General features: G+C 54.5%; 2 protein-coding genes across 5 annotated transcripts in view; both read right to left on the reverse strand.

Moving 5' to 3' along the window:
- Mrnip (MRN complex interacting protein) overlaps positions 1–4,804 on the reverse strand; it is a 16,302-nt gene extending 11,498 nt beyond the window's left edge. The window contains exons 1-2 of the mRNA XM_069993833.1: positions 4,706–4,804; positions 3,571–3,630 (exon numbers count right to left, since the gene is read on the reverse strand). Coding sequence (XP_069849934.1) covers positions 3,571–3,630; positions 4,706–4,771 — 126 coding nt within the window. The 5' untranslated portion in view covers positions 4,772–4,804. The remainder of the gene's footprint in view (positions 1–3,570; positions 3,631–4,705) is intronic.
- A 3,302-nt stretch (positions 4,805–8,106) lies between these two features.
- Positions 8,107–13,971, reverse strand: part of Tbc1d9b (TBC1 domain family member 9B) — a 43,651-nt gene continuing 37,786 nt past the window's right edge. The window contains exons 17-22 of one of the 4 annotated variants that reach the window (XM_069993836.1): positions 13,759–13,824; positions 12,625–12,696; positions 12,333–12,383; positions 9,979–10,041; positions 9,779–9,882; positions 8,107–9,682 (exon numbers count right to left, since the gene is read on the reverse strand). In XM_069993836.1, coding sequence (XP_069849937.1) covers positions 8,921–9,682; positions 9,779–9,882; positions 9,979–10,041; positions 12,333–12,383; positions 12,625–12,696; positions 13,759–13,824 — 1,118 coding nt within the window. In that variant the 3' untranslated portion in view covers positions 8,107–8,920. Of the gene's footprint in view, positions 9,683–9,778; positions 10,042–12,332; positions 12,384–12,624; positions 12,697–13,758; positions 13,825–13,971 lie in introns of all 4 variants that reach the window. The other 3 variants (XM_069993834.1, XM_069993837.1, XM_069993835.1) reach the window with 3 other exon arrangements.

Consider the following 13,971-nt stretch of genomic DNA (forward strand, 5'->3'; position numbering starts at 1 on the left):
CTAGGGTTTCATACATCCTAGGCAAACACTCTTACCACTAAGCCACATTCCCAGCCCATGTTGGCCTTTTTTTTTTTTTTTTTTTGGGTCCAGTCATGAGGCCTGAACTCTGGGCCTGGGCGCTGTCCCTCAGCTCTTCAGCTCAAGAATAGTGCTCTATCACTTGAGCCACAGCGCCACTTCCGGCTTTTTTCTTTTTGCTTATGTGGTGCTGAGGAATTGAACCCAGGGCCTCAGGCATGCAAGGCAAGCGCTCTACCACTGAGCCATCTTCCCAGCCCCATGTTGGCCTTTTCTTAGGAAGACATTAAACAGGGCAATTAAGATGTCAGGAAGCCTGTGGGGCAGTAAATGCCTGTAATCCCAGCCCTTGGTGAGTTGTTGCCCAGTTTGGGTTACACAACAAAAAAAGTATCAAGGGGTTGGGGGGGTGTAAGGCACTGAGTTAAATCCCCTCCCCACTAAAATGATGCAAAGTCAAAAGAGCATAAAAGGCAGGGAAAAGCGTTATATTTTTGTGCTTTTTGGGGTGCAGTGCTGGGGATTCAATCCAGGGCCTTGCATATGCTAAGCACATGCTTTACTGCAGAGCTACTGCCGTCCATTGCTAGTGTGTTTGACCTTGAGCAGCCTGCTGTACCCACCCCCCCCCCCCCCCCCCCCCCGACACACACAGGCTCTCACTAATGGGGTGTGGTTGCTCAAGCTTTCAGGAATTGAAAGTGACCTAATGCATGGTTTAATCCAAGATGGATTCAAAATCTGAGGACTACTGGGAGGCAGTGATGGGCGGCAGTGGAAGGTCCCTGGGGCGCGCGTGTGGGGTTACTTCCTGCCCTGGTCCCTCAGCTGCTCCTGCTCCAGGTCCGGCCACCCCTGAACTGAGCTAAAATCAATCTTTGCCCCTTTATGTTTGTCAGGTACTTTGCCACTACAAAGAAAAAACGAATGCAGTACCCCCACCTTCAATATGCACTGCCACCCCCTCCCCCCATATCGCTTATGCTGGGAAGAGACCCTGCAGCTTGGTTTCCCTTCCTCATGGAGACATGTCAAAAAAGCAGCAGGCTGTGCTGTGCCTGCCCAGCTGAGTGGCAGTCCCAGCTGACTGGACCGAACATGAACGTGTTTTGATAGGCATCTGTGGGGGCCAACCAGGTGGCTCCTCCCAGGTTCACAATTGGATATCAGCCATTTCAGCTGGCTTAGAGGAGTTTCTGTGGGTCCTGAGCAGGGTATGGTGCTGTAAACTCTCCAGGAGAAACAGAGAAGGAGAAGAAAAGGCAGGAGAGACACAGGGAGAAAGTGAGCAAGAGACGGGGTTAGGGGACAGGATGAAGCTTGTCTGCATCTCTTCTTGGGGAGGGGGGCTGAGACTAGGGTCTGAACTCAGGGCTGCACTTTCTTGCTTCATCTGCTTGCTTATGGCTGGTGATCTACCACCTGAGCCATGCTCCAGTCTGGTACTCTGCCGGTTACCTACAGATGAGTTTCCACGGTTTTTCTGCCTGGTCTGGCTTTGAACTGTGATCCTCCAGGTCTTAGCCTCTTGAACAACTAACTCGGTTTGAGTCACAAGTGCCGTTTTTTATTTTTGTTTTGTTTTTTTCTTTCTTTGAAACAGGGCCGCTAGGTAGCCCAGGCTTTTCTTGAACTCATAATCCTTTTGCCTCAGCCTCCTAGTAGGTAGTATTATAGAGATGCCTTTCCACACTTGGCTAGTTTTTCAGGTGTTCTGTTTTTTCTTTAAATTAGCTTACATATTAGTTACATGAGAGATTCATTACCATATTTCACATATGACACTGATTTCCAATCAATCTCACCTTCTACCAGTATCGCTGCCCCCCCCAAAAAAAAAAACCCAACAAAAAACCAAATAGGTGTCACTGTTCCATTTTCATACTTGCAAATAACCTGTTTGGAGAGTATTCAAACTCCTTCATTCTCCTTACCATCAGGAGTTCTGGTCTGATTGGTCAGAATCTCACTTTGTAGCCCAGGTTAGCCTGGAACCCTATGTGGTCCAAGCTGGCCCCAAACTCCTGTCTCAGCCTCCTCAGTTTTTTTATGGTGTGTGGTTTACTGAGGATTGAGCCTCACATTTTCTAGGCAGGCACCCTATCACTTGAGCCATGTCTCCAGCCCGACTCTGCGCTGGTTATTTCCAGGTAGGTCTCACTGTATGCCCAGAGCAGCCTGAGTTGTAAGTCCTCCTACTTGTGCTTCCCTGTGTCGCTGAGTGACAGGTGCGACTGGAGGCCTTGCCCTGGCCTCAATTTCCTGATCTCCATCTCCCAAGTGGCTAGGACTACAAGGCTGGGGAGTTCTGCCCTGGGACCCCGACACCCTATAATGTTGACAGCCTTTCGGTTTTTATTTGCCAGAAGCCGTTCTGACATGTTTTTGGCTCTTAACAGTAACGAAAAGAACCTGGGTAAGGGTGCATTGCGAGGACACCTGCAGACCAGGTGCAGAGGACCCAAGCCACAGTTATCACCAACCAACCAACCAGAACTGTAATGGGAAAATACCTCTAAGGCCATTCCACTTCTAGGACTTTGTCCTAAGGACACAAACAGCTGGTTGAGCGAACAAAAGGGCAGTTGAAAAAGTTTCACTGTTGCAGCTGCCTGGCACGCCCAAGGCCCTGGGTTCAATCACCACCACCATAAAAGGCTTTGCTGCAGCTGTTCATCACAGTGAAGACCCAAATCGACCCAGCGATGTGGGCCTGGGCTCTTACTCAACACTTAAGATCAAGCACTTAGGAAGAGGGTGGTGCTAACTAAGAGCTGAAGGAACATCCCCAAAGAAACTAGGCGGAGCCTCTGCTGCCATGGAGACAACGCTCACACCAACACATCCACATGCAACTTCCAATCAGCACAAGAAGAGGGGGAGCCCCCAGGGATTACAGAGGCCCTAAAAGAAAGTGGGCTTAGCCGGGCGCTGGTGGCTCACACCTGTAATCCTAGCTACTCAGGAGGCTGAGATCTGAGGATCGTGGTTCAAAGCCAGCCCGGGCAGGAGAGACCGTGAGACTCCTATCTCCAATAAACCACCAGAAAACCGGAAGTGGTGCTGTGGCTCAAGTGCTAGAGCGCTCGCTTGAGCTGAAGAGCTGAGGGACAGCGCCCAGGCCCAGAGTTCAAGCCCCACGACCAACAAAAAAAAAAAAGTGGGCTTGAATGGTTTCAAAGAGAATGATGGGGGAACAGATGAGAAAGACGCGGGTCAGGAAAATGAAGAACCCAGCAGAAGGGATGCGGGCAACATGAAACAGGAGAGTTTGGTTGGGTCAGAAAGATGCCAATGTGTGCCAGGCAATCTACAGATTTGCTCCACTTCTGCACCCGCTCTCCCTATCCCCTCAGCTGCCATCCAACAGCCTTCCGCTGAGCCCACAATGCCTGGCTTCTGTTACCTTTCTACCTGATGTCATTTTCCTTTCATGGTATCGAAGCTACTTTTAAATTATATGCTTGTGTGTGTGTGTGTGTGTGTGTGTGCAAACACACGTGTGTCCAACACTATCAGTGTTCTTTGCAGGCTCTGCTGGGAACTCACCCGCAGGAGGGACTGTTTCTCTCCACAAGCCTTGCACGTCCATTTCAGACTCTTTTTCACCTGAAATGAAATTGCAGAAATAAAGCTGGGAGCCGGTGGCTCATCCCTGTAGTCCTGGCTAATCAGGAGGCTGAGGACTGTGGTTTGAAGCTAACTAGGGAGTGTGACTCAAATGCCAGCCTTAGAGAAAAAATAAAAAATCAAGCAAGAGGGGGAGGAGGCCCTGAAATCCAAGCCCCAGTATCTGCACAAAATAAAAGGAAAAAAAAAACCCTCTAGATTTACAACTCCGACAATTACAATTTTGCTACATGGTGGATTTTATAAAATACTGGTGGAGGTCCGTGGCTCCTGCCGGGAATCCTCCCTACTCAGAAGGCTTAGCTCTTAGGATCGTGGTTTGAAGCCAGCCCGTGCAGGGAAAGTCCATGGGACTCTCTCAAAAGTCAAAGCGGAGCCGTGGCTCAAGTGCTGCATCGCCGCCACCCTTGGGCCCAAAGAGATTCTAAGGCGCGACAGCATCGACAGAAACGTGGTGGGGTACACTCCGGCATCCCAGAACTCGTGAGGCCGAAGCAGGGGAGACCCTGGGCTCCGGGAAAAGATCCCATCTTCTAACAACAACGCAATCGACTGCCGTGTTTGGCACGGGCGAGCCGTCCGCGGGGCTCCTCCCCAGGCGAAGGCGGCCGGCGGGGCGGGGCGGGGCGCGGCGGGGCGGGGCGCGGCGGGGCGGGGCGCGGCGGGGCGGGGCGGGGCGCCAGGGGGCGCGCTGGCGCGAGGCCGGGACGCCGCGGCTCGGCCGGCCGGGCTCCGGAGCCCGCCGGGCCCTCGGACGTGCCCGGCGGCGAGGCTCTGCGCGAAGGGCTCCGTCCTCCCCCCGGGCGCCCCACCCGCCGGCCGAAATCAACCCGAGACGCCGACGCCGACCCGCCGAACCCGGTGTGTGGGGCGGGCGGAGCTCCGAGGCCGCGCGCGCCCGCGCCCCGCGCTCGAGCCCGGCGCCAAATTCGAACCAAAGGCCCGAAACGGGCGGCGTGCCGGGGAAGCGCAGTCACCCGAGACGGCACCCCAACCCTCCGCAGCTTGTCCACCGTCGCGTGCGAGAAGAGAGCGAGGCCGGAGCCCGCCTCACCTGGTGAGCCTGGAAGAGACGGCAACTGCAGCACCGGAGGACCCGAGACCGCTGGGCCGACGCCATGCAGGCGCCCGCCGTGCGCGCGTGCGCGCCACGACCCAGCTCCGCCTTAGGTACCAGCTTCGGCCCCTCTAGGCCCCGGCGCCCACTCGAATGCACGCGCTCTACGCTACGTCCTCTCTAGGCCAAGGAGCCCACTCGCATGCTCGCGCGCTTCAGCCTCTCTAGGCGCCGGTGCCCACTCGAATGCACGCACACCCCTCCTCCCCCGTGTCCTCTGTAGGCCCTGCCGTCCACTCGCATGCACGTACGCCCACTCTATGGCCTCTCTAGGCCCCGACATCCACTTGTATACATGCACCCTCCACGCTGTGGCCTCTCTAGGCTCCAGCATCCACTCGGATGCTCACTCGCCCCACGCAGCGGCCCCTCTAGGCCCCCGGCGCCCACTTGGATGCGCGTGCAGCGGCCTTTCGGTCCCAGCATCCACTGAGGTGCATGCGCACTCCACGCTGTTGGGCACTCGAGGCCCCTGCGCCCACCCAGATACACGCAGCCACGCTCCACGCGGCTGCCTCTCTAGGCCCTAGCGCCCCACGCTGTGGCCAGTCCTGGCTCTGCTCCCTGGACGGCTCAACCCAGCCAACCGGCCTCACCCCACGGGGCTCTTGGCCTCTACCGCCCGAAAATCTTGGTGGTGACTGGGAATGACCAAGCTATGCCACTGGCAAAGAAACAAAGGCTGGTTTTGATCTGGAGGCATGGCTCAACTGGTAGAGCACCTGCCCATGGAAGCAAGAGTCTCTGAGTTCAAATCCTAATCCTGCCAGAGGGATAAAAAAAAATGGGGCGCCCTAATGGAATGCAGGGTCCTCAGTTCAAGCCTAGTTTTTTTTTTTAACTGTAATTTTCAGTTTGAGTCTTCTATCTTGTTCTATTTTTCCTCCTCTCTGCATCTCTGCAAAACGTACTCCTTTAAAAATTCGTATCTTAATTTCTTGAAAATAATACCGTATTAACTGTATTGATAAGTTTTAAAATTCAGCCGGGCGCTGGTGGCTCACGCCTGTAATCCTAGCTACTCAGGAGGCTGAGATCTGAGGATCACGGTTCAAAGCCAGCCCGGGCAGGAAAGACCGTGAGACTCCTATCTCCAACAAATCACCAGAAAACTGGAAGTGGCGCTGTAGCTCAAGTGGTAGAGCGCTCGCCTTGAGCTGAAGAGCTGAGGGACAGCACCCAGGCCTAGAGTTCAAGACCCATGACCGACAAAAAAAAAAAAAAAAAGAAGTTTTAAAATTCAGTTATTGGCAAAGAACTCCCACTCATCTGGTTGAACCACTACCAAATATCCCCATGCTGCTGATCACATATATGGTATATAACATGTGAGCACCGTTATATATTACAGACTGTGATAGACAATTTGCTCCAGGAAAGTTAGAATGAACTTGTGACTTTAAATGAGCATCATTATTCCACAATACTGTGAATTTCCGGAAATTAAGTAATCACTTAATCACAATCAAAAAAAAAAAAAAAAAAAAACCTTGGGGAAGGGAGGGAGGGAGGGGATGGTAGGGGGAAAACAATGGAGGGGGTAACAATGTTCAAGAGGAAGTGTACTCATTACCTCACTCATGTAACTGTATCTTTACAATAAAAAAATTTAAAAAAAATTCAGTTATTGGGTAGAGCACTTTGGCTCACATGTATGAGGCTCTGCCTTCCACCTCCAGAAGTATATAAGCCCCTCAAATACAATTATTCATGTTGAATTACACAGTAAAAATGCATTGAAATTGTGTTTTGTTTTATTCAATGTTACTCTTCTGGCTGATAAACATCATTCCAGATTGAATGATTCATAGATGGAAAGAAGTACTATCATGGCTTTGTGTGTGCGTGTGTGTGTGCGCACACATACACAGGTGTGTTGGTAATGGGGCTTGAACTCAGGGCCTAAGTGCTGTTCCTTCCTTTTTTGCTCAAAGTTGGTGCTTTACTACTTGAGTCACAACTCCGCTTTTGGCTTTTTGCTGCTTAACTGGAGATAAGAATCACATGGACTTTCCTGCCCAGACTAGTTTCAAACTGAGATAAGCAGATTTTGCCTCTTGAGTAGCTAGGATTACAGGCGTGAGCTGCTGGAGTCTGGTTGCCTTTTCTTTTACTTTTTTTAAGTGGCTTTTAAAAGAAAAAATAGCCAAGCAACCATGGCTCACACTTGTTATCCTAATCATGGTTCAAAGCCAGCCTGGGGAGAAAAGTCCTTGAGACTCCGCCTCCAAAGTAACCAGCAAAAAGTTGAGCTGGAGGCATGGTTCAACTGATTGAGTGCTAGCTAAACAAGTGCTGAGCCAATGTAAGGCCCGAAGTACTAGCTAAACAAGTGCTGAGCAAATGTAAGGCCCTGAGTTCAAACCCTGGTACTAGAAGGAAAATAAAAAACAGGTCAAGCTCAGTGACTCACATCTGTAATCTTGGCTACTGATGAGGCAGAAATAGGAAGGATAGTGGCTTAAGGCCAGTTTGGGCAAAAAGCAAGACCACATCTCAATCAGTAAGCCAGGTATGATGGTACATACCTGAGCTCAGTTATGTGGGAAGTCAATAGTAGGAGGACCAAGGTCTGAGGTTGACCCCAAGCAAAAAACACCAGGCACTACCTGAAACATAAGCAAAAAAGAGCTAGAGTTGTGGCTGGAATTGTAATGCACCTGCCTAGCAAGTGTAAGGCTCTGATTTCAAACCCTAGCTCTGCCAGAGAAAAAAGACAAAACTTGTTTAGTTTTCTTGATGTTGTTTTGTTGCATTTATTAAAATTGTGCTATAAGAAGCTGGGAGTGGTGGTACATGACTGTAATCCCAGCACCTGGGAGGCAGAAAGACTGCGAATTCAAGGTCAGCCTCAGCTACATAGTGAGACTCTATTTTTAAAAAAGCAAATGAAGAACGTGACATAGTAGGCAGAGCCATCACGAACAAGGTAAAGTCATGAGGTGCACTGTTTTGTTGGTTTTTTTTTTGCACTGTTGGTGCAGGAAACCAGGGCCTCACATTTGTCCAACGCCCCCCACCACTGACACACCTCAGTCCCCCCTTTTTTTTTTTTATTGTTGGTGCCAGTCCTGGGCTTGAAATCAGGGTCTGCGTGCTGTCCCTGACCTTTTGTGCTCAAAGCTAGTGGTGCTCTACCACTTGAGCTACAACTCCATTTCTGGCTCTGTGGTGCTTAGCTGGACGTAAGTCTCAGGGACTGTCCTGCTTGGGCTGATTTTGAACTCAACTGAAAGCCTCAGATCTCAGGCTTCTGAGTAGCTAGGATTACAGGTGAGAGCCACCGGCACCTAGCTTCCTCTGCTATTTTTTTTTTTTGCCAGTCCTGGGGCTTGAACTCAGGGCCTGGGCACTGGCCTTAAGACTCTAGCTCAAGGCTAGCACTCTACCACTTGAGCCACAGCGCCACTTCTGGCTTTTTCTGTGTATGTGGCACTGAAGAATCGAACCCAGGGCTTCATGCATGCTAGGCAAGCGCTCTACCACTGAGCCACACTTTCAGCCCACTCTATTTTTTAAACCTATGGCAGGTGGGCCGGCGGTGTGGGGGGCTGGGAGTGGGGGGGCAAGGGGGGGTGTCTCCCAGTAGGCCTCAGGGTCTTTCTGGGGTCACAGAAATGGAAATGTCTAAAACTTCCCGGTGGATTGGTTACACAAGTTCACATCTACTGGAGTCAGACTTGGACTTGAACACAGGCCGGGTTCGGGGCTGTCACAGCCGGAGGCCTTGGCGGGGCCGCAGGAAGGCGCAGCAGGCGGCGCTGGCTCTTTGTTCAGGGATTTATTAAGGCATCGAGCACGGTGTGGTTTTTAGCCGACTGACGGGAATACACGGGGGCCTGAGGGTCGCGTCGTCCACGCCACGTCACGGGGGGGGGGGGGGGCTGGGGGTCAGGTGCGCGGGCCCTGCCTGCAGCCGGCATTTCCCGCCCTCCTTGCTCAGGAGGCCCAGGCGCCGGGCCCCCCGAGCACCTGGAAGGCTCTGTCACTCTGAGGCCCGGAAAGCACGTCATCTTGCCGCCAGGTGCCCGGGGTCGGGGCTCAGGCTGGGGCTCAGGCTGGGGCGGGCGCCCCGCGGGGCCCTGGGCCCCGGCTCCGGGGCGGGCTCGCAGCCTCCGGCCCGCAGGCCCGGGGCCCCCGCCGCTGCGGGGCTCACGCGGACAGCCCGGGCTGCTCCTGGTCGCTGGAGGCGCTGAACTGCCTCTCCACCGTCTTCTGCTCCTTGAGCTTGAGCCCCAGGTCCACCCGCTTCTCAAAGAAGGTGACCAGCGCCGCCTCGGTGAGCACGGACGCCAGGATCTGCTCGAAGGAGATGCACCAGTCGGCGTCCACGGCGCCCCCGGGGCGCGGGCGGGGCGCGGCGGCGGCATTGGCGGCGGCGGCGGGGCTGCGGGCCTCCCCGCCCGGCGGCCCCGCGTCCTCCTCCGCCAGGTCCTCGCACTGCAGGGAGCCCGCGCTGACCACCGAGTAGGAAGACATGGACAGGTCGTCTTTGGCTTCGTCGTCGGACGGGAGCTGGGACGGCGAGCCCTGGCCCTCGCCCCGGCCCCGCTCGGCCACCGGCTGGCTCTCCAGGGCCACTTTGCCCCCGTGGGTGTCCCCGCCGGCCTTGGCCTGGGGGTCCCCCGCGGCGGGCGAGCGCGTGGAGTCCGGCTGGGGCCCGGGCGGCAGCGGAGGCGGCGGCGGCTCCTCGTCGTCCTCCGCGGCGGCACCGGCACCTGCGCCCGCCAGGCCCTGGCCGCGGGGCCCCTCCCGGGGGGGCTTCCGGCTGGCCGGGCCCGAGAACCTCTTGCCCACCTCGCCGATGCGGAGCAGGAGGCTGGCCACCGTGGCGATGGCGTGGTACAGCTCCTGCTCGGCCGGGTCCTCGCTGAACATGTTGTACAGGGTCTTGCACAGCTCGATGAACTGCTCCTGGGCGGAGGGCGGGCGGGCGGAGGCTCGCGGGGCGCCGTCCCCTCCCGACCCCCGAGGCCCCCGGGGTGACCCGCGGGCTCCGGCCCGGCCTACCTGGTTCATTTTGGGCAGATCCTTAATCGTCTCCTTCTGAGCCTCCTTCTCCTTGGCCCACATCCGCAGGTAGTGGCGGTAGTCGGGCGGGCTGGTCCCCTTCTCTGACAGGGAAGAGCACGTGCTGGTGGCAGAGGGCTCCCCCACCGTCTGGGAGGGGGTGCAGTGCGCCAGGGGTGGCCCTGGGATCCCTCCTGTACCTCCTCTTTTTTCTTGGATGTCTTCATTTGCACGGCCTTCTTGCTCTTCCTGTGATAGTGCTTCTGGACAATGAGAGAAACCAAGAGAACCAGTGGGGAAATCCCCCCACCACAAACCTCAACGACCCCCTGCGCCGCCGCCAAGCTCACTGCCAGGGGACAAGCTCACACACAGAAACAGAGCAGAACAGGATGCCCTGAATCACTTCCCATTACAAAAAATACAGTGCTAGGCCGGGAAGGTGGCTCAGTGGTAGAGCGCTTGCCTTGCATGCCTGAGGCCCTGGGTTGATTCCTGAGCACCACATAAGCAAAAAGAAAAAAGCCGGAAGTGGCGCTGTGGCTCAAGTGGTAGAGCGCTGGCCTTGAGCTGAAGAGCTGAGGGACAGCGCCCAGGCCCAGAGTTCAGGTCTCATGACCGGACCCAAAAAAAAAAAAATACAGTGGTTCAGAACAACTGGACTGGGGCTGGACTCAGGACTTGATGCTTGCTGAGGCGGGTTCTACCACCTGAGACACACTGCCAGCACTTTTTATTAAAAAATAAAAAACCTTTTAAGACAGGCTCTTACAATAGGACAAAGTAAACAGGACTCAAGAAACAAAGGCTCTCCACTCAGTTTGCCTATCATTTCTGACTCCATGTTCTTGGCCACATATGTGGTATATATATGTGCACACCTAAGGGAAGCCAAGAGGGCACAGAATTGGAGGGAAACAGGGGAAAACATACAACAGAGGGGCCCATCAGCTGCCCTGTACACCGATGAAAACGAACTAAGCAGTGATGGGAGGGAGGGAGAGAGGGAATGCGAGGGAAAGGGAACAGCTAACACTAAGCAAAAGGAAAGAAACATATCACTCAATGTGGAAGAAATGGTTGTACTGTCAAAGCTCATAGAACTCGCAAATATTATAGACCATGGTAATGACAATTTGCCTTGTGGAGATTAAAATGTGTTTGTGACTTTAACTAAGTATCACTATCTCACAATACTGTGAAATTTCTGAAATAAATGTAGTCAATCTCAATAAAAAAAATTATTTTTTAAAAAAAGATAGGCTCTTGCTTTTCCCCTAGGCCAAACACCAAACTGTGATCTTATTTATGTCTCCCATTAGCTGGGCTCACATGACCTTTTTGCTCTGGTTGGCCTCAAACCACGATCCTCTCAATTTCTACCTTCCAAGTAACTAGGATCACAGGGTGAGCCATACACCTAGGTCATACAGTGTTTAAGTGAATGATGATGCACATTATGGACAATAGCCTGAGGATAAATGAACAGTATCACTTCTGCTGAGAAGTCACACAGATCAGTACCACCTGTGCTGCTAGCTTGACCCCCAAGTACCTCTTCTGACTGTCCTGGGCACCCTGGGTCTTTCTTTTTCGGGTGAGTTCTTTGGTGTATATCATGCATGGGAAAATATAATGTTTTTACTTTGTCTTTTTTTTGAAACAGGGTTTTGTTACACAGCCCAGGTGGCCTCAAACTCTTGTCCTGCCTGCCTCAGCCTTCTGAGGGCTAGGACTACACAGGTGTGCACCACCACACGCTTGGCTATTTTATTTGTACCTTTATTTCTTGGTCGGTGGTGGGCTTTGAACTCTAGGCCTGAGCGCTGTCTCTCAGCTCTTCAGCTCAAGGCTAGCACTCTACCACTTGAGCTATAGCGCCACTTCCCATTTTCTGGTGGTTTATTGAAGATAAAGAGTTTCATGGACTTTCCTGCCCGGGCTGGCTTTGAACCGTGATCTTCAGATCTCAGCCTCCTGAGTAGCCAGGATTACAGGCGTGAGCCACTGGTGCCTGGCTTTTTTTTTTTTAAACAATGCTAAGGTAGAATCTAGGGAAGCATTCAACCAATGAACCCCCCCCCCCGCCCCGCCCCAGCCCCACGGTCACGGCCACATTTGTAGGTTTATCACAGTGATGAGCTAGCCTGCCGGATCCCAGGGCCTACAGCGTCCCTCCCCGGCTCAGAGGTTCCCAAGGAGTTGTGTTTTTCCTTTTGTCTGTTCTAGGGATTGAATTCAGGGCCTTGTTGCTGTCACCCAGCTTTCTTACTTGGCTGGCACTGTACCACTTGAACCTGGCTTTTTTGTTTTGGATAATTAATTGGAAATGGAGTCGAGAAGACTTTGCCTGGTCTGGTTTTGAGTCACGATCCTCCAGATCTCGGTCTTCTGAGTAGTGAGGATGAATGGCATGAGTCACTGGGACCCAGCCAGCCTTTTTATGATTATTTGTCAGTTGTGTGGCAGGGTCCTTCTACATAGTTTCTGGGCCTCCAAGGGTTGGGAGGATGAAGCCGGGGTCAGGAGAGCACCCCACCCAGCGGGGACTGACCTTGAACCTCCCAGGGCAGGAAAAGATCCAGATCTGAGGCCAGAGGAGACGCTGGGGTGGCAGAGGAGGTGCAGAGGGCAGAGGGCAGAGAAGCCGAGGTCCGAGGAGACAGAGACGCAGAGAAACAGGAATTGAGAACACGTGCAGGGACCAAGTCGGCCCAGGAACCCCGGGCGGGGCCTTCTGGGGAGCACCCCTTTGAGGCATGCTCCCTGAGCCCAAGCACCTGGGTGGCCACCTACGGGGCGGGCCCCCTGGGGAGCTGGGGGGTGCGGTGGCAGGGGTGGCTCACCCTCTGAGGAGCTGTCCTCCGTGAAGTAATGTGTGGCCTCCAGCGCTGACTCGGCCTCCTCTGGGCTGAGAGCTGAGTTTGAAGAGGAAGAAAGGTGAGCGCCGCAGAAGACAGTGTGACCCTTGCTCGGAGCAGACCCGGAGTCCAGACAGAGGCCTCCACCGGGCCCAGCGCCACGGATGATGATGCCCGGTAACAGGCCGGGCTGGACTGCTCAGAGAGAGCCTCTGGCCTCGGCCTCCTCAGGGCTGTTACACGCTCTGTGCCTGCCTGCATCTGTTTCCTCCCGAGGAAATGGCAGAACTTCCTTAGTGGATTCTGCAAGTGGCCGTCCTCACCTAGAAGGCTGAGCACTGGCCACCCCCAGCGGGAGCTGGCTGCAGGGACTTCTCTCTGGTCTGTGGTGTTTCTCCCCTTCCCTTCCCCCCTTCCCCCCCCTCCCCCCGGGCCTTACCCCTCCCCAGGCCTGGGCTTGAACTCTGGGCCTGGGCACTGTCCCTCAGCTCTCCAGCTCAAGGCGAGCGCTCTACCACTTGAGTCACAGCACCACCTCCAATTTTTTTTCTGAGTGGTTTATTGGAGCTAAAAGTCTCATGGACTTTCCTGCCCGGGCTGGCTTTGAACCTCGATCCTCAGAGCTCAGCCTCCTGAGTAAGCCAGGGTTACAGGCGTGAGCCACCGGCTCAACAGGAAATCTTTTGTCCACGGTGGCCAGTAGGCTGCAGCACCCCTGAGGGACTGGCGCCTCGAGGCCGCGTGACAGGATGCTCGGTGGCTTTGGTTTGCCCCAGGCTGACACTCTGGGGACAAACAGGAGCCCTTGAGAAACGTAAGGGCATTGAGTCACTGGGACCCAGCCAGTCTTTTTATGATTTTTTTTTTGTCAGTTGTGTAGTTCTCCTTCCTGGCCCCGGCATCTGGGGTGTGGCCGGCTCTGCTGCACAGATGCGACTCTCCGCATCCCTTCCCCGCCACGGCCCAGTGCTCGGCTCTGGGACTTTTCTCCCTGCGCCTCCATACCGGACTAGGGGACTTCCATGTGGCTGCTTCAGGGCCCAACCATCCTACAGAGGCCTGAGCCTCCGCACCCCCTAGGTGCTAACCTCCAACCCTGGAGTGGAGGGCAAGGCTCACCTGGGGGCAGGTGCAGCTTGTAGAGCACCTTGAGCTTCTCCGTGAGGTCCCCATGGTACATCCCGCCTGTGGGGCAGGGCAGGGCGGAGGGGCGCTGGCAAGAGGGCTCCAAAACCCAGCACTCCCTCCCCCCGGTTCCAGTGGGAGGCTTCCCGGCTGGGTTGCCTGATGAGCCTTAGGCCTCTTGCTTTCCCAGGACCCTGCTCTGGGGGC

The sequence above is a fragment of the Dipodomys merriami genome, unplaced genomic scaffold, assembly GCF_024711535.1.
Source record: "Dipodomys merriami isolate MVZ:Mamm:240054 unplaced genomic scaffold, mDipMer1.0.p SCAF_44, whole genome shotgun sequence".
NCBI lineage: Eukaryota > Metazoa > Chordata > Mammalia > Rodentia > Heteromyidae > Dipodomys > Dipodomys merriami.